At 39.5% G+C, this 26,548-nt stretch overlaps 1 protein-coding gene across 3 annotated transcripts in view; it reads right to left on the bottom strand.

The window, feature by feature from the left end:
• Positions 1 to 26,548, bottom strand: part of trioa (trio Rho guanine nucleotide exchange factor a) — a 157,217-nt gene that overhangs the window by 54,722 nt on the left and 75,947 nt on the right. For all 3 annotated transcript variants that reach the window (XM_063013962.1, XM_063013944.1, XM_063013953.1), the window contains 7 exons: positions 16,792 to 17,340; positions 14,425 to 14,547; positions 8,987 to 9,178; positions 5,679 to 5,810; positions 3,749 to 3,979; positions 1,274 to 1,396; positions 156 to 347 (listed from right to left, as the gene is read on the bottom strand). In XM_063013962.1, coding sequence (XP_062870032.1) covers positions 156 to 347; positions 1,274 to 1,396; positions 3,749 to 3,979; positions 5,679 to 5,810; positions 8,987 to 9,178; positions 14,425 to 14,547; positions 16,792 to 17,340 — 1,542 coding nt within the window. The remainder of the gene's footprint in view (positions 1 to 155; positions 348 to 1,273; positions 1,397 to 3,748; positions 3,980 to 5,678; positions 5,811 to 8,986; positions 9,179 to 14,424; positions 14,548 to 16,791; positions 17,341 to 26,548) is intronic.

Below are 26,548 nucleotides of genomic sequence, written 5' to 3'. Positions count from 1 at the left end.
CAAATGCCTTAGAAATCCAGCAGCCAGATATTTGAACCCAGCACTAGTTCAGCAGCATTTTAAGAGAATTAAAATCTAAGACTAGTGCTGTAGAACTGAAAGTGCAGCAAACAGACAAAAGATGAATGAAAATAGTAATAAAAGCTCCAAAGCACCTCTTTAACATGAGTGTGGAAGGCAACCGACATGTCCAGCAGGACCTTGCGCTGTTCCACCCGCCTTACAAAGTCTTGTATGCGGTCTTCCAGCTGATGGGCGGCCTGGTAGATCTCCTCCGGATCACACTCGCCAGTCTGAGCCAACTGTTCTGCCGCCTCCAGCAGCTTATCTGCGTTGGTGTATGTGTTCTAAAATATAAAGATACAAAATAAAGCTCAAAACACAAAACAAAATATACTTGGTGGCAACAACTTTCTGGTTTACCAGATGTAATGTAAAGCCTTCACAAAGGGGCATTCGTGTACAATTTTGTGTTTACGTGCCTGTTAAAATTTGTTTATTTAATCAGTATTACTTTTCTCTGTGACCTATTTTTTTCGGCTCGCAACACCCAGGGTTTGAAAAACCCTGATTTAAAATAGGGTGCTTGATTTAACAATACTAGCTCCCTGCTAGCTACAGCTATCAGGTCCAAAACTCAGCTGTGCTACCAACACAGACAATTAGAATAGAATTAATAGAATGCCTTAATTTGTCATATATACATATATGCATAGGTACATGGTGTACAGTACAATGAAATTCTTTCCCACATATACTAGCTTGTTTGGAAGGTGGGGTCAGAGCGACGGGTCAGACATCCCTGGAGCAGACAGGGTTAGGTACCTTGTTCAAGGACCCAACAGTGGCTGCATGGTAGAGCTGGGATTCAAACTCTCAACCTTTCAATTGATAGTGCAAAGCTCTATACACTAGGCTACCACTGTCCCTAATTGGCTATGTCTGAGGGAGGGCAGGTCAAAAGGGATTGCTCATTGCTTTTGCAGCTGATGGCATCTGCAGACACGGGGCATTACGGAGATCAGTGCATGACTCTCTGTATGTGATACTGATCCCTGTGTGAGGGAGCGTGTGATTGGTACTGCTCTCCCCTCAGAAAGAGGATGTTTCTGCAGCAGTAAAGAAGATACAACTGGGAAACTGGATATGACTTAATTGCAATAAAAAGGAAGTGGAATTACAATTTTTATAAGTGCACAGGGAAGTAGAAACACTGACAAGTAAAAAAGAGAAAGTGAACTAGTAAGAGGAACGGGGGGGGGGGGGTGCACACCTGCGCCACTTCTTCAAAGTCTTCATGTCGTTTCTGTAAAGCTCTGGCTCGATGAAGAGACTTCCCCACTCCTGTGTGCTTACTAAGGAACGCCTCACCATGATTCTCAATCCAGTCCAGCACCTGGGTACACACACACACATACAAAATTAGATATCCAGGCATGTAACTTTGAAGGTCTTTACTCATAAGAGACAGATCCACACACACATCCTGTCAAACATCTCAAGTTAATGACAGTGCACTACAAGTACAGCACAGCAGGAGAAATCGGCTTCGTTTCAAAGAGCCAGAAATAAGCGGATGTGCTCTGGAAAGGTGATGTGTTCCATCTCTATTTCTCTCTGTGTTTCTTTTTGGCTGTCACTCTTCGAGCGTACTGCACCTGAATGCTGCAGAGAACTTGGGTTTCTATAGCAACTGTTTCCCATCCTCTAAATGAGGAGAGTGGTAGCAAGTTAGTCCAAAGCCAAGCACCTACACCCATATGCACACAGTGGAGTGAGTCTAGATCAAGCATATCTGTGAAGCCAGAAAATCTACCCCGTACTGTTTAAAAAAATTAAGTGAACCCAAAAAAGATAGAAAAAAACAAGGCGGGGGACTTTCCTGCCATACAATTATGGATTACTATTTCTGTGTACTCAAAAATATAAATCTTTGCTCCCTTTTGCCAAGACGCTGCAGTGGAAGTTTTGTGCATTTATGAAAGGCACAGCGCCGGCCGTAATTACACACTTGGGTCCTGCCAGCCTAAACAAACATGCACATTTAAAAAAAGAAAAAAAAGAAGCCTGCAGTTAGATGTAAAAGCAAATCCTGCAGAGCTCACGTAGAGCGCACAGAGCAAATACAATACATCCACATTACAACACTACTTCAGCAAATGAGCAAAAGCATCATCCTGCCGCCAGAAGGCTTTCCTTTTAATTATTCATTCAGAACTCTTTCTCTCCTTCCTTCCGTCTCTCATCTTCTATCACTCCCCTAATGCTCTTTAAATCCCCGCCCGTTTCAAGGGTTCTTATTGTTCACGTAAACAAAAAGTGTAATGAAAAAGTCAGATCTGACTGAATCAAAAAGAATTAGTTTTAATTAAAATTATTACAGTTACTAGTTGTGTTTAAAATCACAGAGTAAAAGCGCAGAGTATTCGAACATCAGCCACCGACCCTGCCAACACTAACAGGTGATAAGAAGCTGCCGCAGGTTAGACACACGTCGCAGGGGGCGTGTTGCGGTCCGACTGTCCTTGATCAGATCGGACATTGTGCAAGCTGCAGCGGATTCACAATTGAGAATTAGAAATGACTAGGTTGGGAGATGAAAGGAGGAAAATCCAGTGAATAGATATTCTATATTTCTCTTTAAAATCAGAGTACATTCTTGATTTCCTCTAACAGCATACATGTCAAAAAAATGTGAACACCAACGCACTACATCCATATGTGGCTGACAAACATTCAAACATCGACATTAATATAGGCTTTGTCACCCTTTGAGTCTGTAACAGACATCAGATCTCGAGAGATATCTATAAGGATCCTTTATTGATTATCTTTTTTATGCATTTTACCCCCTTTTTTCCCAATTTAGCGTAGCCAATCTGCTGCTGGGGACCCTAGCAGCATTCAAGGAGGGTGTATATTTGCCTGACACACACACTCCCTCTGACGTGTGCACAGCCCTAACAATTCCTTCTTATTCACCCATACTTCGGTGGATTTGAGCGTGAGGTTTTGCTTTGCGTGTGAAGAGCCACGCCCCAATCTCTATGCTCCTCCACTTTCTGTACAGGCATCCAAGGTCCTTACACAGCGTTGATAACCCAAACCCCTTAGTCCGCTCTTTTCCCACACAGCAAATTGGAAGCCAAATTTGTCTGCTCCAGACATTAGCCAATTAAGAGCAGAGATTCAAACCCAGGAACTCAGCGCTGGCGTGCTAGCGGATTATCTTGCTGCACCACCTGGGCGCCTATAGGAATCCATTTAACTAAAAGAACATTGGTAAGATGGGACATTAAGGACCAACTGTGATGTGCTTTACACCACTTGAGCAGACGTTCGTGGGCAGCCGCTAGGACATGAAAAGCTCTCAACCTAGGATGCTCTCACTGAACTGTTGTTGATTTGCTGATGCTGACTTCAGGGATCGTTCAGAAGGTAACAGTAAGTGCTGTAATAGAGCACACTGTTAGTGCTTCAGAACTCACTGGCCTTGTATTGTGAGCTTTTATGACCTACCCACCAGCTGTGCTGTTGTTAAGCCATTTCTACCTGCCAGCACTCTCTGTAATAGTAATAACAAAGCACCTTCCTTATAATCTTTTAGTATGGCCCATTCTATTGCCAATATTTTGATGTAAATTGCTTTGAAACATTCCATGTTTTTTTTTATTCTCCATTCAGCTCAGAAAAAAAATGAACAAGTCCTTGGCTGTTCCCACTAATTTTATAAGTACATAAGAGTTACCTGCTGGACGTCCTGCTGAAACACACACAGCTGCAGGCGCTGGTGCAGACGGACTTTGCGATGCTGCCAGATGTTCTCCAACTGTCGCTGGTGGTGCAGTACCTCATGGATGATATCTAGGACATGATGTACAGCTTTGGAGTAGTTGGCAGAGGCTGTAAGGGAATCAGCGCTGCCAGGGGTCAGGGGTCGCTGAAGTTTGTCCAGTAAGGCTTTGCCATCTTGGCTCACCTGTGTAAGGAGACCAAGAAAAAAGTGAATTACAACTGGATCAGCTTTTTAGCCCTTGTGGTTTGATGACTTCAGAGGTCTATTAAGTGAGCAGGTTTGAATCCCAGCAGTGCTATCGGTCCGCCGGGTGTCTATACAGATATGATTTGTCTGGAATAAAGGGACGGCAGGAGCCCTGTGATGGTCTGGTGTCCTGTTCAGGGTATTACCCCTGTGTTTCTGTATCTATTTACAATTTACATTTTTTAAAGCAGTATTTCAATTCTTCCACACCCCTCTGTTCCACCTTCACTGCCTCATTAATGCCCAACCAAAAATGTTACCAAACTGGTGTAGATGAGCCAGAATTGAAACACATCCTATGTCTTGTTAACATGATGTTACATCTGCATGGCACTTTAGACTAAATTTAAAGATGCTATTGAATTGCTAGCATGAATGGAGCTAGTGGAAATGATGTGAAATAAATAAACAGAAATCTGTCTCATACATGTGCGTTTGGTTGATACACATATAGGTGGGTGTGTGTGTTCCCCTTACATAACAGGGTTCAGCATTGAATCATTAACCTCCCTTGCTATACCAAACCAGAAAAACAGATATATGACTTGGTGAGTTCTTTTAATGTCCCATGTATTCTTTTTTAAGTGAACTGTGCTGTAATTCCAACTTAAATCATTCTGAGATGTGCTTCATCTTCATTTTAATAGCATCAATTATTTTTAAAGTACACACTTGCCGTTTCTTTGTGAAAAGAAGCGGTATAGATTGGATAAACAGCAGCTTACACTACAATCATAACGAGCAAGTTATGCCAAGTTCACACTACACGACTTTCTGATTTGTCGGGTTGCTGTACAGTTCACACTACACGACTGAATCTCTTGCACTCGGGAGTCTTTCAGTCGGTGTGGCTTTCACACTACACGGCTGATCGGCGATAGGGGGTTTCACACTACACGATCTATCACCAACTGGAGTCGCAGGCGAGCTTCTCTGGTCTCCCAAACTACGTTTCGTCACGAAAACAAACGCGAGAAGTGACAAGGGGTTTAATGATACACTTCCAAAAATGCACATCAACAAGTAGAGAGTGATCAAAGTTGTTTGTGCGCTGATGTGCAGCGTAAAATCAAGGAGGAAAAATAAATGAATCTGAGTGGATTTGGCCACACGAACAGTATGGATTGTTCTATAGTAAGTTGAAGGTTAATTAATATTTTTGCAATGCACCGTTGGTGTTTTGTACAGAACGATCAAGTCATAAATACTGTAAAACGTGTGTGTGTGTGCTGGTGTATTCTGATATAAACTATATTATCCCCCTGTCCCACCTGTTTACACTCCTCTCCTGCGTTTCCCCTCACACTATATCTTGCGTTCTCATTGGCTGTTCGACATAGCACTCATTGCCAGACGTGCAACTCAGATCAGATATCTGACATGCTAGAAATCTCGATCCGGTTGCCGAGTGCTCGGCGAGTCAGTCAGATCGAGTTGTTGAGTAGTTCACACATAGCGACTGAGTGTCGAGTTTTGATCGCCGAGCGAACGCTGAGCTGCTCCCGAGCGGGCAAATCTAGCGCCGACCAGTCGCCGGGCAAAAATCAGGGCAAAAATCGTGTAGTGTGAACTAGGCATAATAGGTCACACTTATACAAACACAAATACACAAACGCAATGGCAGGCCGAACTGTACCTCAGAGTAGGCCGTGGTGATATGTTCATACAGGCCCTGGTGATGGTGGATGGCATCTTCTAGCTCCTGCAGCTCCGAGGGCAAATCCACCTCTCCACACGCCTTACACCATGAGTCCACGTTACTCATGTACTATAAAAACAATACACATGACACACAAGCATGAGTCCTGAAGTACCTGTAGCTTAGTCTGGCAATTTTTATTTATTTATTTCTTAGGATTTTAACGTTGTTCATGTTTTACACACTTTGGTTACATTCATGACAGGACAGGTAGTTACTTGTTACACAAGATTCATCAGTTCACAAGTTTAATGTCAAACACAGTCATGGACAATTTAGTATCTCCAATTCACATCACTTGCACGTCTTTGGACTGTGGGAGGAAAACGGAGCTCCCAGAAGAAACCCATGCAGACATGGGGAGAACATGCAAACTCCACACAAAAAGGACCCAGACCCCGAACCCTGGACCTTCTTGCTGTGAGGCGACAGTGCTACCCACCGAGCCATAGTGCCACCCTTGTCTGGCAATAAAAAAAGATTTAATATATAACCTTCATTGCTTAAGGGCCAGACAGAGCCAACTTGGCAGTAGTGAGGCTTGAACCAGCAACCTTCTGATCAACAGTCTAGTAATTTAACCGCTGAGCCACCACTCACACCTACTCACTTTCCAGAAGGACTCGGGAGCTGTACTGCCCACACAATCCCTGCTGTGCATCTTAAAAGCAAATAAATCTAACTTTAAAATTTAATTTCTTATTTTTTCTGTGTTGTCCCAGTATTATATTAAAAACAAAGAAAAAGGTTCCTGTGTCATTTCATAATAAAAGTATAACCTTAATGTATGCTTCATACTATCTTAAGCTAGGTTTCATTTAGTGCCTGGTACAACAATTTTAAAATGAGATTCACTACACAATGCCTTGCAATAGAGGCCATTGTGCTTGTTATTTCTCACCCTTCCTGTTCTCTGGGGGCCAATAAAGAAAAAAAAGATTAAAAGAGAGCAAGCTAAATGAAACCAAGGTACGCTAATAAAGGAAAACTGCTGTGGCACCAACCGGAGACCGGCTGCAATAGTGAAGTCTAATATAGATTCCATCTCTTAATAAACGCACCATCCTTGACCATGACCCCCTCCTTCCCAAGATAAAAAAGAAGCAACAGCCTCAAACGGAATACAAGCATTAGAGCAGCTGAAATCAGCCTTTGTGAGCCGAGAGAGAATTGCAAATGCAGCGCAGGGCAGAAAGCCGCTGAAAAATGGTCCGGTGCTGCAGTCACATGAAAAGCCAGCACACATGAGAGAAATATTCCGTCAGCCAGAAAAGTAGGGCAGCTCATGCTTCTGCAACAGTGAAGTCTTAGCTGCTGTCTGTACATTTTCCAGTGGAATATATTCCACAAGGGAAAGTGGAATCAATTAAACAGAAATAAACTGAAGAACATTACATGACATTTATGACCGTCTGGAATAAGATGAGTGTTTGGAACAAGTATCAGCTTAGCCCCAGTTCTCTTTACCATGGTAATTATGTCATTTTACACCAGTAAATGGCGCTAAATAGAATTTTATTTAACTTTTTATACCCAGGGCAACAATAAGAATTGGAAATCTCTACAGCTCTACCCTCAGGAAGAATCCCAGCATCTATTAAATTGTGTGCAGGTGCAAATTGGCAGCATTCCCAGGTCATTACAGAATGAGTGTAAACCTCTAGGTTGTACTTTTTCTGTGCTGCTACAGTGCAGTGTCTTGATTCATATTAAACTGCTTTGCTGTCAAGTGTATTGGATTTCTATATCGGCCATCTGTACAGGTTTCAGGTAAATTCCCCTTACTGCCCAAAGTAACAAAGCAGAGATCATTTTATTGTGTGGGCAGTGGTTAGCGTAAAACACTGGACTAGTAATCGGACGGTGGCTTGTTAGTTAGGTGTTAATATATTTATGGTTATCCGTGGGTCATTTCCAATGCAGAAAGCTGTAGTGCTGGGTCTGCATCATTGTCTCCGGACTACCAATGTGAACTTTATTGTGGCCAATGATCCAGATCAGGGTTTAAGTTGCTAACAGTAATTTAAGAAGGTTGGTTATCTTTATTAGGGCTAAGATATGTCCTATGATGTTCAGCAAGGTAAACGTCATTGTTTTTTTGGCAGTATCTTCTCGGTCAGTATGTATGATTGTTAAAGGGGCATGACGGCGCATGCAGATAGAGGTGTATTAGGTTTGTATGGCCAGTACATCATCTGGTGCATTTCACTTGGTTCCACTGGCTTATTTGTGTAATATTTGGTCTGCTGTCTACGAAGTGAACTGTGGGATGATGGTCTTGTTTAAGGGAGTTTAGTCCATATGATTGACTTTGGTTGCCTGGTGTGTGTAATGATATCTGTTGCCAGTAGCAGTAGCAGAGCAATGGCTTGGTAGAACTGTTGAGTAGATCTCCCTTTTTTTTTTTTCTTTTTTTTTTTACTTCTGCTTGGACCTGGGTCACTTATACGACACTGGAGCCTTAACAGGAGCTTGTTTATGCAATGTTGAGCTCAGAGTGCTGGCACCTTTGCTTTTGGTGGAAATGCTTCTTAAGTTAGTAACTGGCTGTGGGTTCTTCCTGTCTACCTATGTCTGACACGATACTTCTCTCATCGAATTCACCACTGTCACAAACATCTTCTCAAATTTAAAGTAGGTGTTATTTTGGGATCCATATTGAAGACATTCAAGATTTATCACTTCTGCTCCCAAGCCACCACAAAGTTGCACAGAGAGATGCATAGAGTCGCAGAAATCCAGCCATTGTGCACCAGGGACATAGGGAAGACATACTCGAGCGACTGATGTTTTCGTCTCTAGATTGACCCTGAGTCAACACCCTTTGAGGATCTCAAATAATATACAACCAGGGAATCGATTGGCCAGATAATCGATTGGAGCGAGCCTCTCCAACCTCTCGTCTATGCAAAGTAGAAGCAAGGGGGGAGGGGTGCTGAGGACCTATTCTACAACAGGGGTGTTTGTTCAAGCCACACCATTGCAAGGTTCCCTTGTTGCCAGCCCAAAAAAAGGTTGTGTTGTGTGGTGTGTGTTTTTTGTTGTGACAATTATTTTCTTTAGCTATGGCCTGGTTTAATTTGAATTACATGAAATATATTGTATTTTAATAAATGTGGTCATTTTAATGTAAAGTGAATTAACAGAAATCTATTTATACATTTGTATATATTAAAGCAAAGTGACTGCATTAAATCATTGTTCTAAAGAAGAAATTATGTATGTTGTGTTCTGAGGTTTCTGACCTGATCACATTTCTGATGGAAGGTAGCAGACATTTCCAGCAGAGTGCTCCTCTCATCCAGCGCAGCAGCAAAAGCCTTCCACTCTTGCTCCAGCTGCCCTGAGATCTGTTTAATCTGCTGTGAAGCATAGTGGCCAGCCTCCAGCAGCCGGTTCCCCACAGACATGATGCGGTTAATGTTCACATATACATTCTGTCAAGCAGAAGAGAACAGCATCAACAACAAGCTGCAATGTATTGAGCACATGCAGAAGAGTACAGTGAGAGTATGACATGTGAAGACATAACATTCACAGAAACGACTGCAACGGTAAATAAACCATTTGTTACGGCAGTTACCTCTGTGCTGTGTGGTTTTGTTCCATATATGGAAACTAGAGAGAATAGTAAAAGCTTGAAGGGTTCCAGCCATGTTTAACAAATTGGTTGTTCGTTATTCAGGGAAGACAAAACGATCATGCAGTTTATTCCAATTACCCAGCTACACATCTAGAAGTTCAGGCAGATCAAACAACACAAACAGCCCTGAGATACTGAGGAAAAGCTCTAAATGCTAATATCAGACAGCTGTGACAGCTTCATCATTCTATAATCTAATATATACAGTTGCAATCAGAAATATTCAACCCCCCTAAGATTCTAAGGATTTATCAATTAAAGTTTTTTTGTAAGAGCAAGATTCTTCTTTGGATGACTTGTTTATGAGTTGCGTGATAGATAAATTTAACACAGAAAATGCACTAGGAAGTATTTGTGTGTAACAGTATATTTTGTTAACATAGCCATGTCTCAATTATTCAATCCCTATATAATATTGTTGTTCTCAATGCTTTCTGACAGTTTTTTATGTCCTAAAGTAGAGTTGAAACATAATTAAGCCTTTGGGAACTCTATAATGATCCTTTATTTGCTTTAGCTGTGATGCTTATATAAACCCCACCCATGAAGGTATTCAAGTTCAATTGCAATCATGGAAAAGACAAAGAAGCTTCCCCAAAAGCTGAGAGAGAAGATTATTTCATCAAACCTAAAGGCCCTTGGGTATAAGAAGATGTCCAAATAATTTAACATTCCAAGACACACCATTGGGAGCATTATATGGAAGTTTCAAACTTATGGAACAGCTGCAAACCTAGCTGGCCAGGGAAGAAAGCCCAACATTTCATCAAAGGCCTTTAGCAAGTTAGTCAGGACAACTAAGAAAAACCCCAGTGTAGGTGCAAGACACCTACCGGATGACCTGATGAAGGTTGGTACAAGTGCTTCAGTGGCAATTGTAAGACGTGCACTGAATAAACAAGGATTTCTTGGCTGGACTCCAAGAAGCACTCCACTCTTGACCACAAGAAACATCAAAAGTAGACTAGAATATGCTAGGAGGAATTTGGATAAGACTACAGAGTTTTGGGAGACAGTTCTGTGGACTGATGAAACCAAACTGGAACAGTGTGGACATATGGACCAGCGGTATGTCTGGCGTGCGAATGGCCAGGCTTATGACCTGAAGAATACCATCCCCACAGTCAAGCATGGAGGTGGGTCATTGATGATGTGGGGCTGTTTTTTTGCCGCAGGAACTGGCAATCTTGATCGTGTACCTGGCATCATGGATTCCCAGAAACACCAGGCCATTTTAAAGAGGAACGTGATGCCTTCTGTTGACAAATTAAACCTTGGTGATCAATGGACTTTCCAGCAAGACACTGATCCCAAGCACACCTCCAAGTCAACCAAAGCTTGGTGTAGAAAAAGATCCTGGAACATCCTGGAGTGGCCTTCTCAGTCACCAGATTTAAATATGATTGAAAATCTTTGGTGGGATTTAAAGAAGACAGTTGCAGTACAGAAGCCATCAAACATCACTGAGCTAGAGGCTTTTGCATGTGAAGAATGGGCAAAGATTCCAATCAAAAGGTGTAAGAAGCTTGGCAGAACTTACCGAAAATGTTTGTTAGAAGTTATAAAAGCTAAAGGATGCTCCACAAAGTACTGAAGCTGGGGGTTGAATAATAATGCACATGCACATGTGTTAAAAGATTTATATTTTTCATTTGAACTCCAAAGTTAAGTCAACTTCTGTTGTCAAAATAACTAAAATATGCATCAATAAATATGTTTTGTCATTTAATGAGGTTTTTTTTGTCATTTATTGTCATTATCTTTCATTCACATCACTATAATGTCTTCTTAGGTGAGGGGGTTGAATATTTCTGATTGCAACTGTAATGCGATATTTTAGTAGCACAGCTGAGTGAACATTGTCAGTGAAGGTTTACTGGAACAGATATTTAATGTTTCTGGGTTTATGCCAACAAAGCCATGATAAAGGCTAAAACAATTATTTTGTTTAATGTCAATATTGTAGTGTAACATGCTAGCACACCATCGTGGAGTGTTCAAATTTGCATAGTGGGCATCTACACAAACAAAATTTACTGTGGTTGGATGTGTAACATAATATAACAATTTATTGTAACGCAGTTTTTTTAATACATAAAATATATAGTTTTTGAATAAACAGACCTACATCATCCATCCACACTTAACACTTTATTGGTCTGCATAAGCATTTGGTTGAGCTTACTTTGAGTCTAAATACTTGGGTAAAAATAAGCTGTATTTAAATCATCTTGTTCGGGCCATATCTACTGCTTGGTTGATGTGTTAAACTCAAAAATATTAGTTGATGGTTTTAAGAAAACAACCTATATGTAAACTTAAAGCTAGCAGCTGAAAAATCATCCATGAAAGCTGCATCATTTTTGTGATCATCTTAACTGTTTGGTAGAGGCTCATTAAAAAATAGTAAAAAATATCAATTGTTTGTTGCTGGTATAGTCCCAGGAAACAAAGAAATGCAAAGAAGTAAACTTTATACTATGAGACTATTAAAGGGTTAAACACAGCGTTACATGCATAATTTTATTTACCCATTCATGTTATTTACATACCCGATAAAAAACCTACACAGATTAAGTTTGATTAAGCACAAAGCCAAAGATCCTGATCCCGATTACAATATGAATATCTGTGCAGCCCTACATCTAACCAGCTGTCTCTTTCGCAACATGAATGTTGGCTTCCTGACCCTCCTACATTTTCTCTCAGTGTCTCCAAAACAGGAACTGATCCATAATTGTGCTAAAGAGGCTGCTAAAAGCATGTCTGCATGGAAGGCTTGCGAGACGCCACTCTCACAGGAAACAGTCAGGTGCATCATTGCTGATTTCCATTATTGAGCATCTGATGCGTCACTGGCACTCAACAAAGGCTGTTAAATGACTGCTTAAGCATTCTACCACTCTATTCATAAGAAAGCATAGCTACACAAGAGCCAGGCTATGTGCAATTTAGCTATTCATGCTATAAACCACCTATTCGACTCGATTCCACTTCAGAACAACTGCAGCATTCGTCCCAGTGTTATCTGTGATGGGTAATTTAGGAGTTGTTGTGACTGCAGTTTGAATGCAGTTCTGGCTCAGTTAGGCACCAGAGACGCTACTGGACGCTGAGTAAACTTGCAATGGTAGGAGTAATATATCAGAGCAGCAGTACAGTGCATGCTTCAGTGAGTCCATTACTGATCCCTCACTCCTAATCATGAGGGCTCAGTCAAGTCAAAACCACTTACATAACTCATACAGGTAACACATACATTTATTCTGGAATCTGGAATATGAGGAGAAATGTAATCAGTGATATTTACAAATATCATTCAAATATTTACTATTATTATTCCAAAATCCATGACTAAACACAGATGCAGAGTGTCTCTTTAAAGATTAAGCATTGTAAATAAACTGGTTGAAAAAGCATCCAGCGGATACCAGGTTGACAGAATTAGAGCCATGTCAAATTTAGAAATGTGGCCACCTCTTTAGAAACAACAACAATAATAATAATAATTAATGCATTTATTCATCATTAATGTCCCTATTAACTACATCAAATTTTATCATTAAATACTATGGCAAATCAAAACAGGCATGAACAAATAAGTCATAGGCCCAGTTATAAAAAACAAAACTTTGAACAGAACGATTTGATATTTATATAATTGAAGCCAAAAATGATTTAAAATAATGTATGAATAGACCTAATCCTGAGTTTGGCACCTGAGTCTGATTACAGTATTCTATTTAATGACTTCTGGCCCAGACCAAAGGACCAATAACACAACAGTTGTTGAAACACACTTCAGAATTTTTGGGATTTCATTTACAGTAAATTTACAGTAAACAAAAGTTGACTGATTTAAAAAAAAAAAAAATAAATAAACTGTTTACCATATACGGTCGCCCAATTTAAAATAAATAAGTGAACAAATGCACTGTAGTTTAACTACCATTGAAAATGCCAAAATTAGTGCGTGATGACAGATCATGTTTTTTATTCCTGCTAATAAGGACATGGAAGCAGTGGATATGGTTTATAAACACTGACTATATTTAATGTCTATTATTCCATTTTTGTATCACACTTTCTTTGTGTTGTCTGTGCTCAACTGATTTCTGTTAGTCCTATTTTAAAACATGCCAACACCAGTCTTAACTGAGAAAAAAAGCTGGCAGAGAGTTCAGTTACCAAGACAATGTCAGTAAAAATCAGGGTTGGTTTGTTCGATTCTTAATGCCAAGAAACTGCTTTGACTATTATCATGGCTGAATAAGTTCCATCTTTAAAAAGTCAAAGTGGGGGTTGATATGTTTCTTTATAGGAATTTATAAAACTACTTTATATCGATTAGGATGTTGTGTAACTGTGAGGGTGTAGAGTTTAATAGATTTTTTTCATAACTTGTATGCTGTTTTTAAGTCATTGCTTCTAAGAATTTAATAAATTTATTTGTAGTTGTTTGTATTGTAGAATTTTGTTCTGGTGGCGTTTATCTTTTGTCATGTAGACAATGTGTTTTACAGAGGTTCTTGCTCCACATACGGGACAAGTGGGGGCCTGGTCTCCCTTTAGCAGGTAGTTATTAGTGAGTTTAGTGTGTCCTATGTGGCATCTTACGTAAATAATTAGTTCCCATAGTGTTTTGGGGTATTGAATTCTGTCTGTTTTTATAGTAGGATAGATCTTGTAGAGTTTATTAGTGGTAAAAGTTTCCCACACTTTTTGCCAAGCTTCTCTGGTGTGTGCTTTTATGGCTGGTCTGAGATCTGATGTTGGAGCGGGGACGTTACGGCTTGCTTTGCTGTCAAGTCTGCTTGCTCATTTCCTTTAAAACTGCAGTGTCCTGGAATCCAGCAGAATTTGATGTAGCTGTTGGGTAATGACAGCTTTGTGTGGAATTATGAGATTCTAAATCCAGAAGGCGTAAAAATCAGGGCTGATGAGCAGAGCTTTAATACAGACTCTGTATGAGAAATATCTGCTAACGAGCAGCTACTGATCTTGATAATGTGCAATAATGATGTTGTTGAAGGATCTTACCATACAGTTCATAGCAAAGTGATTGTGCTGGGTCTGGAGATCCATGGCATGTGAGTGATTGTTTCCGATCTCAGTGTAGCCTGCCAGAAATAAGCCTTTGTTGTGCATGATCCAGTCAAACATCTGTAGAGAAACAGCACACAGGTCAGCATGCAGTTGAACGCATCATGTGTGTGTTGTGATATGGTTCAGCATGTAGTATTTTGAGCATGTGTGTACAGTGGATGTGTACATGCTGCTGGATTCTGGATAAATATAGAAAGCTTAAGAATGACCTGATTCTCATGAGGAGAGAAAAACACCCAGTGTCTTAGCAACCTGCAAAATCCTCCACCCACTCCATGCAGCATCCACAATGCTCTATTAGCACTGGTGCACTAACATAAACACTCTCTAAATGATGAATACAGATACAGCTGTAATTTATTTAGGGCTCCAGTAAAAACTGGGACCACAAAATATAATCCTTATTAAATATACAGTCCTACAGTATTTTATATAATTACATAGGGAGAGGATTTATTAAAGGAAAGCAGTACTTGATGGCAAATCATATGAAGAATTTTCAGTGGGCATTAGCAGGTAATGTGAATAAAGAAGCCCAGTCCACAATGCCAAATCAAAAGCTTGGGTACATACATTAACTATTTTTGATATTTGAGTTTTGCATTTACATGAATATAATTTAGCTCTTATCTCTGTGTGGGAATTTCTTTACCCCACACATCTTAAAACACATCTTTTCAGCTTGCTTTTATACCAGTAGGCTGATGCTGTACTCTATGCTTTTTAATTTGATATTTTTGCTCATTTTTATTATTTTATTATTATTATTATTATTATTACCATTCATTTTTACTTGTTTTTTTATCTATACTTGATGTATTTAATCTGCTCTTATGTATATGTACAGCATTGATAACTTGAAAAATGCTTAGAAAAAAATATTATTATTACTGTATTATTATTATTACTGTATTATTATTATTTTAACTGTAATATAATTAATATTATTGTTGCTGGCATGTATTATATCTACTCTTGATTTTTGTTATTCTGCTGTTATGTATATATACAGTGTCATTTGGTACTTTGAAAGGTGCTTATAATTACATTGAATTTTTATTATTATTATTATTATTATTATTATTATTGCATTATCATCCAGAGCAAATTGCAGAAGCGCTTGCTCAGTAAACATTTGCTTCCTCTAGTACAAATAGACACCAGCCTAAAAACACAAACCTGCTGAAACCCTGTTGGAACAGAAGTATAGGTAGTTAAATTATTAAGTGCAGGGTTGGATGTGGGTCTTTAGGCATCTTGTCCTAGCCAAGACGACAAGAGACCCCACAGACATGAGCTGTTTGAATAGACAGAAAGATGGGAAGTTCATTTCACCAATTTTCTTTTTTGCTTCCCAGATACAACTGATCTGCAGTACATAGTTCTGTTTCGTTCATCAGAAGGAAGCTGTGACTCATGATTTTAGATCATTTCTTTCCATTAAACGCTTTATCCTGGTCATAGGCGCCATCGGGAAACACTGAGTGCAAGGCAGGAATACCCTAGACAGGGTGTTAATCCATCGCAGGGCTTCGTCCATATTCCTCCCCAGACATAGCCAATCATGTCTGTTTAGGCGCTAGTGTGATAAGTGCTCCACTTAAGGGCCTTAAGAGAGTACAATTTTGGCTTGCGTATAAATAAGGTAAAGCTAGAAATAAATGAAACTGTTAGTTTACTTTTGTCACTGCTGGTTTACTACTGGAATGTGTATTCATTAGCTGTCCCAAAAATCGTGACAGTTTTATATTGCTGCTTTAAGGCAGCATTAACAAGAACCGTGATGGTTTCCTTAGAAAAATGCAACCACTGTTCCAGTTTGCTGGTTATTCATCCATGTTAAATGTCAGCAGCCTTGGGTATGTTTGTCACCCTTTGAATTATTACCTCATTTCTAATAATTAAGAAAATAAAGTTAATCTTATGACCACTAGAGCTGAAATGCACTTTGAAATGCAGCTTACTCCAATGCTTTTATCTTTTCTGAACATATTTGTTTCCATTTTATTAAATACATAAAACAATGATTGCTGTCCTAGACACTACAATGAATATGAGAGGCTTGTATGCCAAAAACACAAGTGAGATGGTGAGCTATTACTCAAGTGCCTACACACAGACATGATTGGCTATGTATGAGGAGGATGGCCAAAGCTCCATGATTGACTGGCTCCCTGTCCCAGGTGTGTTCCTGCCGAGCACCAAGACCAACTGCAACCCTGACCAGGATAAAGCAGTGGCATCATCATACAGCAGTGCAGCTATACACAGTCTAGTCTCTTGCTTAAGTGCACATCTCACCTTTTCAGCATCCTGTTCAAACAGTCGCAGCTGGAAGCACTGATCAAGCTGCAGTTTGCGCACATGCCAGGCCTGGTGCAGGTTGTGCCGTGTGCTGTGCAGCTGCTCCAGCAGCGCGGTGACGCGTGGCACTAAGCCCTGGGTGTCTGCGTTCGGCTGGCCTTGTCCCTGGCCCTCTCTCTGGCCAGGCCCGGCGGGTACGGAACGGTTGGCATAACTTTCGCTGCTCTGGATACGCTGCAGCAGCTGCTGACCCTCTGCATCCACCTCCTCCACCGGTGCCTTCATCACCTTTTTCTTGAGCGCGGCATGCTCGTCGATCATGCGCCGCGCACCCTCCAGCTCTTGAGGGAAGTCCTTCCGCGTAACCGTGGCCTGCATTTCCTCCAGGCGGGAAAGCAGGTGACGTGCGTTGCCCGTAAACTCCTCAAAGGCCACACGGATCTCAATCCACTCCTCGTGGTTGTAGTCCAGGCTGCCATCAAAGTCAGCTGTGAGCTGTGACGGGTCCACCACTTTCGACAAGCCTTCCAGGGACACCATGGTTGTCTGGAGGTCCAAAAAGAGAGTAAACAACATGCATGTTTAAGTAATGAGCACGAAATAACAAGCAAATAGATGGACAGCTAAAATATCCAGTAATCAATTCATCAACTGATCTGAGTACAACACTTTGGTAAAAGCACCAATTTATCACAGGGACTCCCTCACTTCATGCCTTCTTCTTATCATGTCACATCCTTGCACTGACCATACTTTTCCGATCTAGCAAGTCTGTCACAACGGTACTCCATCTGTCCCTTGGTTCCACAACTGCTCCCTCAAACCCAGGAGCAAATTAGAGTAGCCATTGCACCTTCTAACATAATTTCAGAGAGGTCTGGCAAACAGTGGCTAGAGAAAGGAACCAAACCCTCATGCATGAAGCAGGGTGGCATCATCACTACCTCCTGCACAATGTAAACTGTCTTGAAAGCACACAACTGTCAGATCAGTTATTGTGATGCCTGTATGGCATTACTGTAATTGCACAAAAGACTAAACTAGGGGTGGCATAGCCAGGCTAACAGGTAGTGTGGGTATCACACAGCACCAGGGTCCTAGAGCCCTCCACAAGGGTGGTTAAGTTACTGGACCAGTAATGGAAAAGTCGCTAGTTCAAGCCCCATCACTGTCAGGCTGCCACCTCTGGGCCCTTGAGAAAGGCCCTTAAACCTCAACTGCTGGGACAATATACTGTCACAGTACTGTAAGTCACCAAAAAATTGGGGTGTGTAGGGTCTGTGAGGCTTTGAAGGCTTTCCGCTCTCCATAGGTGTAAGGGATTAAGTGAACTAGTAAGTACATGATGCCCTGTGATAGACTGGTACGCTGGGTGAATTCTTGCCTCAAGTGTTTCCAGGCTGGCTTTGGATCTACCAGACCCACGGCAGTTATTTAAGATGAAAGATTGACTGAATGAACAAACAACTGGGACAAGAAGTAGCTGCTGAATTTAACAAAAGCAGTATTATTAGTTGCATCAAAACACACCAAAGCACCTTGATCTCCCCAAGATCTATGTAATTTCACAGTTTACTTCCCAAATCTGCTCAAGCCCTCTGAAGTGGAATGGCTAATGTAACACAGATAAGAAATCCAACTGAACCTGGCCACTCAGGAGTCTATACTAGAGATGTACCGATCGGGGTTTTTGACGCCGATTTCGATCTCCGATTTCTTTTCAGAGCGATCGGCCGATAGCCGATGCCGATCGGGGGGGGTCAACCTGTGGGGCACGAGTGCCTGACCAGGGGGTGTGGTGGCATTGCGAGATTTTTTTCTTCTAAAGCTAAAGCAATTCATTTTTCACCCACGGGTTGACGTATCTCATTACTCTAACTGACCACGCACACACGCACGTTAGATGTTATACAGTTCAGTCTGAAAAAACCTTAAAAATAGGACGAACAGTGAAGATAAACCGGTGACAGAAGCGTGTGTGTCTTTAAGAGAGACGCTCTGTTCACAGTATCGATATAAGTGATTCATGAGTTGATTCATTTTCTGCAAAGCATAAGTTTCTTTTCTCAGTTATCTCTCTGTGTTTACTGTTATTAATTAATGTCGTGGTTTTAAATAAACACCAGCTACTACAGAACATTTTGTGTGACTCTCTTACATTAAAAAGCTCAATTAAAAAGCTTAATTAAACTGCTATTACCACAGATCTGTAACCGAGTCAGACTCGTTCCGTCTGTGGAGCTAAAAGTCTTCTGTCAGTCAGAGCAGATGATCCTGAACTATGTATGATGCACAACGTTAAGGATGTTATTTTAGGTCGTGAAGAGCTTTCACGATGGTTTCTGTACGATGGTTGATGAATGGTGATGTGAGGGTTGGTGCTTTGTAGCTCAAAGTCTGGATCAATCCACTGAGCTGTTAAGCTTAACATGATCTTTATATATCACACGATCGGATCGGCTACATTTGGGAAATATCGCCGATCGCATATTTTGCTTAAAAATCGGCCGATATCGATTTATAGCCGATCGATCGTTCCATCTCTAGTCTATACTAGCTTAAATCGAGCACATACCTACTAGGGCTGGGTATCGCCACTAATTTCCTGGATCGATTTGATTCGATTCACGAGGTCCCGATTTGATTTGATTTCCGGTTCGATTCGATTCGATTCATTTCGATTCAACACAGTTAGGCATATTTGAGTAACATTAACAGGTTTTGTTTAAATATGTAAAGATGTTCAGAGAACGAATGTGATAACTGTACAAAGTACATAATATTTTCATTATTAAAAATATGTGTGTATTTTGTTTACATAAATAATTAATCCAAAACAGAAAACAGTAACATTCATTTTTTATTATTATTTTATATGTCTGACACACTACAACAGTGTAAATGTAATATAAACATACACCTGGCTGTTGAACAGCTTATGCCAAGTTCACACTACACGACTTTCTGATTTGCCGGGTCGCTGTACAGTTCACACTGCACGACTCACAGGCGATGGGGGGTTTTATATGGAGGTAAATATGTAGCAAAAGTTTTGCACCTGTGAAACCTAAATCTGTAAAATTTGTACCTGTAAAAAAAAAAATCTGTAACTGTGAAAAAGATTTGTACCTGTAAAAAATTTATTTGTAACTGTAAAAAAAATCTGTAAAATTTTTATCTGTAAAAATAAAATCTGTAACTGTAAAAAAGATCTGTACCTGTAAAAAATAAATCTGTAACTGTAAAAAAGATTTGTACTTTTATTTTCGATGTGAGAATAAAAACATTGCAGCACAGTTTCAAATCTGCCCGCCACGAGTTTTGCAACAAATATCTCAGTCAGCGTGTTGCAAAACTGATCTGTATCTGCAGGGGCGGGGCTTAGGGGCGCGACTACTGGGGAGATAGACGTAATTACCGACCAATCAAAAGAGCTTGTTTTTAGAGCAGCAAGAAGCGTGTCAATCACAAAGTTTCAGTGTAGTTGGATCAGAACATCATAACTCATGTCATAACTTCCTTATTAGTGTTGCTGTGGGTATTATGTTGGATGTTGCCTGCGTGTTGTCTGCTAGTTAATGTGTTAATGCGTTTAACCCTGCTAGTTTTATACTGGACATATTGGACACTCGGCCTGACATTCGAGTTTCTTTCATCTCGTTCTCAGCTAATAAACATTCAAAAGCGAATAAACCTGCACAAACTGACTCTGCAGTAAACAAAGCACAAACTACAATCTAATATGTTTTTAAAAGTCTTTCTGTTTACTTTTATTTAACGCTTTTTTAATTGTGAGCTTTATCTGCCTTGAAAAGCCAAGGGAGCCTCTCAAAAGTGCATAAAACCCGGTTATAGTTCTGTATTACCTAGTGACATGTACCATTCACCACAACTGTATTAAGTCCTACAGTACAGGTACAGTCAAATACATATCGTGTAAAAGAAATCTAAACTTACATTTTAATGTAATAAGCAATGTAGTGACATGCACCACCTACTACCCCTAAATTACAGAAAAAAAGCTCTAGTGTGGGTATAGTAATAAAGAATAAAATATAAACGTAGAAATATAACAGAAACGTACATTTTTATACAAAAAAGGTTGTAGTAGTTACCATGCACTTGCATTACTCACTATTTTACATAATAGTCTTACAGCAGTGATAAATCATACAATTTACATTGCTTATAGTTTGTGCTTTGTTTACTGCAGAGTCAGTTCGTGCAGGTTTATTCGCTTTTGAATGTTTATTAGCCGAGAACGAGATGAAAGAAACTCGAATGTCAGTCCGAGTGTCCAATATGTCCAGTATAAAAGATTTCGTAAAGTAATACAGATTTCGTTTTCACAGGTGCAAAACTTTTGCTACATACAGTATTTACCTCCATAGTTTTACACTACACCATCTATCTCCAACTGGAATCACAGGCGAGCTTCTCTGGTCTCTAAAACTACGTTTTGTCACGAAAACAAACGTGAGAAGTGATGAAAGGTTTAACGATACCACGTCCAAACATGCAACTCAACAAGTAGCGAGAGATCAAAGTTTGTGCACTGATGTGCAGCATAAAATCAAGGAGAAAAATAAAGGAATCTGAGTGGATTTGGCAACACGAGCAGCATGGATTGTTCTGTAGTGAGTTGGAGGTTAATAAATATTTTGATTTGTAGAGAAAGATCAGGTCAGAAATACTGTAAAACTCGTGTGCTGATGTATTCTGATAGAAACTATATTACACCCCTGCCCCACTAGTTTACAAACTCCCCCCTGTGTTTCCCCTCGCTGTTTCACACATTGATTGAGAGCCGAGTTTTGATCGCAGAGCGAACACCGAGTTCCTCCCGAACCGTAAATCTGGGTGAAAGACGAATAGGGTGTTCCAAGTACCAAAAAAATAAAATGGTTAAATTGTATAATTTTTTCATTTAATATTGTGCACAAATGTGTCACCTATGTAAATATGTATTTTTTTTCTCAGTATTTTGCTTATTTGATAATTTTAGTGTTGTTGACACACAACAAGGGCACAAAAATGTCATTCAGTGCAACGACTAATTTATGACAAAATACACACACAAGGAACAATCTTAGCCACTTCAAATTTATAAGTTTAGTATATCTCTTACAAAAGATTTAAAACCTCAGAAGAAACTGTACTTACTCTGTTTTGAATTTTCTGTGCATTGTTTGTAGTCTAATGCATCTTGGGATTTTGTTTATTTGTATACAAGACGTTTTTGCTACACATTCTATTCTATTTGAAACCTAATCAAACTTTGTTTTTTATGAAGCAGGCCTTGATTCTCTTGCATTCACATGAAAAAAATATATAATAATTACTTATTACAGTTATTTTAAGCAAATGTTTTTGTTGCACTGTATGATGATTTTATGTTGCACTGAATGACATACTCCAAATTATCCTGTTACATCAGAATATTCATGACTTAATTTGTTTTTAAGTTCTTTATTGATTAAAGTAGCAGTAGTAGAATGAAATTATGCCATGTGGCAAGTATGTGTTATAATATTACTACATCATGAAAAAAGTAAGGCAATGAAAAACATAGCTAATGAAGCCATCATAACAACTTGTAAGGCACCAGAACAGTGTGGAAGAACAAATGTTTTCCAGTCTTTTGTTGTTAACCTTGAGGTTTTTGCTGTACATGGCTTTGGTTCTGCGATTATGATTTTGACATCAGACTTAAGGTTGTAAATTTCATCAGGTGGATTTGGCCACACAAAGGAATTTCTGTTTCAATTTTGTAGCATGCAGCTAACTTGCACCTCATCTCCTACAGACAGCAGTACCTGCCCAACGAATAGCAGGTCATCGTACTTGACAATAACAAAATCTCAGGGACCACTTCATCAAAAACATAATTATTAATATTCATTGTAATTACTGCTCTTATTAAGGAAGACTAGAATGGAAAAAAGTGGTTTTAATATTTAAAAATAATTTTAAAACATTATAAAGTCAGTATAACAATGTCATTGTCAATTTAGTGCAACAGCGAAATTCTGTTGCACTGAATGACTGTTGTTGTACTGAATGACAGAAATTTTACTTTAGCACATTTTACAGTTATCCCAGTGGTTAGCAAAGGCTAACATTGACCTTAGCTCAAAGACATTTCTACACATATTCACATTTAAATGTTAATAACCTTGTTTGTTTACAAGATTAACCGTAATATTACGTTTTCTGTGTTGTACTGAATGACACTCAATTTTGTTCTTTAATGTACTGTCAGTAAAAAGACATTTTTATCAAATAATGTTAAAATGCATTGACCTCGTGTGTGTGCTGAAGGGTCCCCAGGAGTCTTCTTCTTTTGTTATAATTGGTCACATGACTGCAGTAGCTTGATTGCATATTAAAATAAGGCTTTTTATTAACGTTGTACTGAATGACAACTGAAGATTGGGAAAATGGGGACTGAAAGTATCCTGAATATTATTAATATTAAAAAACACATCTGATTGAATATTATTTAATGTCACACATGACATTTGTACAATTATGCCAAAGCAGTAAATTTTAAGTTTTACTTAAGATTAATTAGTTTTTTCTTAATGTTTTATTACTTAAAGAGGTAGGGGGACCGTTGCACTGAATGACATTTTGGGGGTTTCAAGGGTTATTTTTTCAAAAATCATACATTTTCCGTAAAAATTACTTTAGGTTTCAGTAAAGATGTACAAATGGAGTAGATTGAAGGTATATCCACTTATATTAATATAATTGTATATTATTTATCAAGTGGGGACACTAAAAAGTTACGTCTCGTCTTTGACCCATCTACTCTAGCGCTGACCCGTCGCCGAGCGAAAATCAGGGCAAAAATCGTGTAGTGTGAACCAGGCATAACTTGAGCTTCTGCCATGCTGAACTGATGTGCAGGTCAGATCTCGTTGCGCAAAAAAACACTGGCTGGTCACGCGAAATTAAAGGGGTAACAGATTTCCATGTACACCATAAAAAGGGGCGTATTTAAAAGATCGATCTCGCGTTTATATGAATCGATTTTATAAACCCACCCCTAATACCAAGCCCACCCCGCACACACAAACAGGCTGTAAAGCCATATGTAAGAATATGTAAGAATTACAGTCTACAATATTAGTAGCAGGCCAAAAATTTTGTACAAATAAATCCAGTGTAGCTAATCAATTTACTTCTTATAAAGCCCTGCTTCCTCCAAACATGCTAGACGAGAAGAAGCCAGTGTTCGGCCAATCACAGACTCTCATTCGATTTCCATGCCTGATCACAGATGTTAGTTCTAACCCATGTGGGAGAGTTAAAGCACAGACTGCTCTACATGGTTTAAAAAGAGGGAACGATGGAGAAAGACTGAAATGAAGAGAGAGAGAGAGAGAGAGAGAGAGAGAGCAGATGGACTGACAAAAGCAAGTGAGTGGGCTTCAGCACGGCTGTGTGAAAAAGCAAGGACGAGCTGTTTGGCTCTTGTTTTGAGTCAAATGAAAATCAGCCAACTGCTATTCCTCCAATCAAGTCCTTCAGCTCAAACAAAACCTCCTACCTGCCGGGCAGCATGTTTTAAAAGCTAACAGGGTTTTAGTCCATTAGCCGGCTTTTAAGAAGGCTGGGGAAAAAAGTCAAGAACAGTATGTGCCTTGTATACTTGATAAGTGTGTACACACACTAATAATTATCAACAAGCTGATCACAATGATTACTTTAATAATAATTTCACCTATTTGCTCCAATCATAGTCATTTGAAATTATTGCAAATTATAGTTGGGTTCCTCAATTGTGGTGTTTAGTTCAACGGCAAAATCAGGTTGTTTTATGGAGGCATTCATTTATTAATGAACTTATTTATTTATGCATTCATCTCACTCAATCATAACCTATATGCCAACGTTTGAAGTTTAGCTTATTTTTAAGTGGCAAAATTAGCAATGTGTGCAGGAAATAAATAAGTACACATTTAAAATAACATTTGCATGTATAACAATATTTCTCATGCCAATTTCAGCATGTAAACACAAGTGTGTATAAAGATGTGCAAATGTTTGTTTCTGAAAACTATGTGGTAACTTATTTCCACCTGAATTTGAGCTGAGGTTTCCAAACCTTGGCTGCATCATATAAGCCAAACAGATTTAAGGCTATGTTACAAATAAGCAGATTAATTCCGAAATATACTGTAAATTACAGTTAAAGAACAGCATGTGTTCTTATTTAGTCAATGTATAATTTGTATACATTTAAAATTTCTGTACTCTTGCTTATTAATATGCTGATGTTCAGAAAACACCCAAGGCTGCTGACCCTGCACCCACCACTTCCACTAGTACATTCATCAGCGTTTTCATTAAAGAACCTTTTCTGCCCTTTATTTGTATCCATACTCCAGCTTATTAACAACCCCCCCCCCCCCCCCCCACACACACACACACACAATCTAACCATACACTGTGTTTCAATATATAGAGAGCAAAACTGCAGCCTGTTGTACTCCAGGAAAACACTGAATACACAAATACATTGTGCAGATATCCACACAATGCAGATTGCAGCCATACACACACACCTACCCTTTCAGAAATGCAACCCACACACCACTGAATATAATAAAAGGATGCTCAAGTACTCCTGTCACCAATGGTTGATCATGAAAACATATGCACATTTGAGTATTGTAAATGTATCCATGTATATTGTTTACACAAAAGGTTTCAAGAAGGGCTTACAATATGTGCACCAGACTTGGATCATTTATCATAAGTAAATACACTCCTGTTAATGAATTAGGTGGTATTGTATGTATCAATATAATGTAATGGGTTGGGGTTGCATCAGGAAGGGCATCCGGCATAAAAACTGTGCCAAACCATGTATATGGATGAGAATGAGCCATGCTGGTGATGCCTAAAATATGGGAACATCCAAATTATTCATCACCACACACAATCTTATCAAATGCTGGCTGAATACTACAGCACAGAAAATGATTAATCAAATTCTGTCAATATTTCTGTCACCAGCGTCTGAAAGTCCCGTCACAAACGGCACATAATGAAACTGATCTCTAGCTTTTAACAATCAGCACAATTAAACCCTGTAAAATCCAAATTCATAAACATGACTAGAGAACCGCTTCTGACAATTGAAACCAATCTGGGGTTAAGTGTGAGACAGACTTAAACATTTCGAACAATTCTCAATATGACAATGGATTTTTTTGTTTGTTTTGGGTATTTTAATGACGATTTGATAAGATACCGTGACTTAAAACTAAAATGGTAATACATATTAAAAAAGCTACATATTTAGGTAGTTTTATCAAACAATAGCAGGAATTCAAGTATTCAGTGTGGTTAGTAATAATAAACGCTGCATAAAATAGATTTTGCCATCCAGTAATTTAGTAGCGTTTTGTTTAAAAACAATGTGTCATATTTATACATTTCTGTTAAGCTTCTCTACAAGATTTAAGCAAATTGCTGATCAGGTGGCGCAGCGGTAAAAAGACACGCTGCAACCAGAGCTGGATTCTGAGTACATCGTTTCGAATCCAGCTCTGCCTCCCCGGTTCGAGGCTGGGCGGCTGTATGAGCAACGATTGGCCGGTTGCTCAGTTGGGGGGTGGGACAAAGAACCGGATGTGGGTCTCTCTCTGTCAGAATGCGATTACGGCCTCTGCCGGCTGACTGGAGGAGCCTGCACAAGAGATGAGGAATGAGTGCCCTTAGGGTGTGTCTCTCCGCAAGA

This window comes from Trichomycterus rosablanca, chromosome 2, assembly GCF_030014385.1.
Source record: "Trichomycterus rosablanca isolate fTriRos1 chromosome 2, fTriRos1.hap1, whole genome shotgun sequence".
Classification (NCBI taxonomy): Eukaryota; Metazoa; Chordata; class Actinopteri; order Siluriformes; family Trichomycteridae; genus Trichomycterus; species Trichomycterus rosablanca.
Note: the sequence above shows the minus strand (reverse complement) of the source record. Positions and strands in the feature narration are given on the sequence as shown.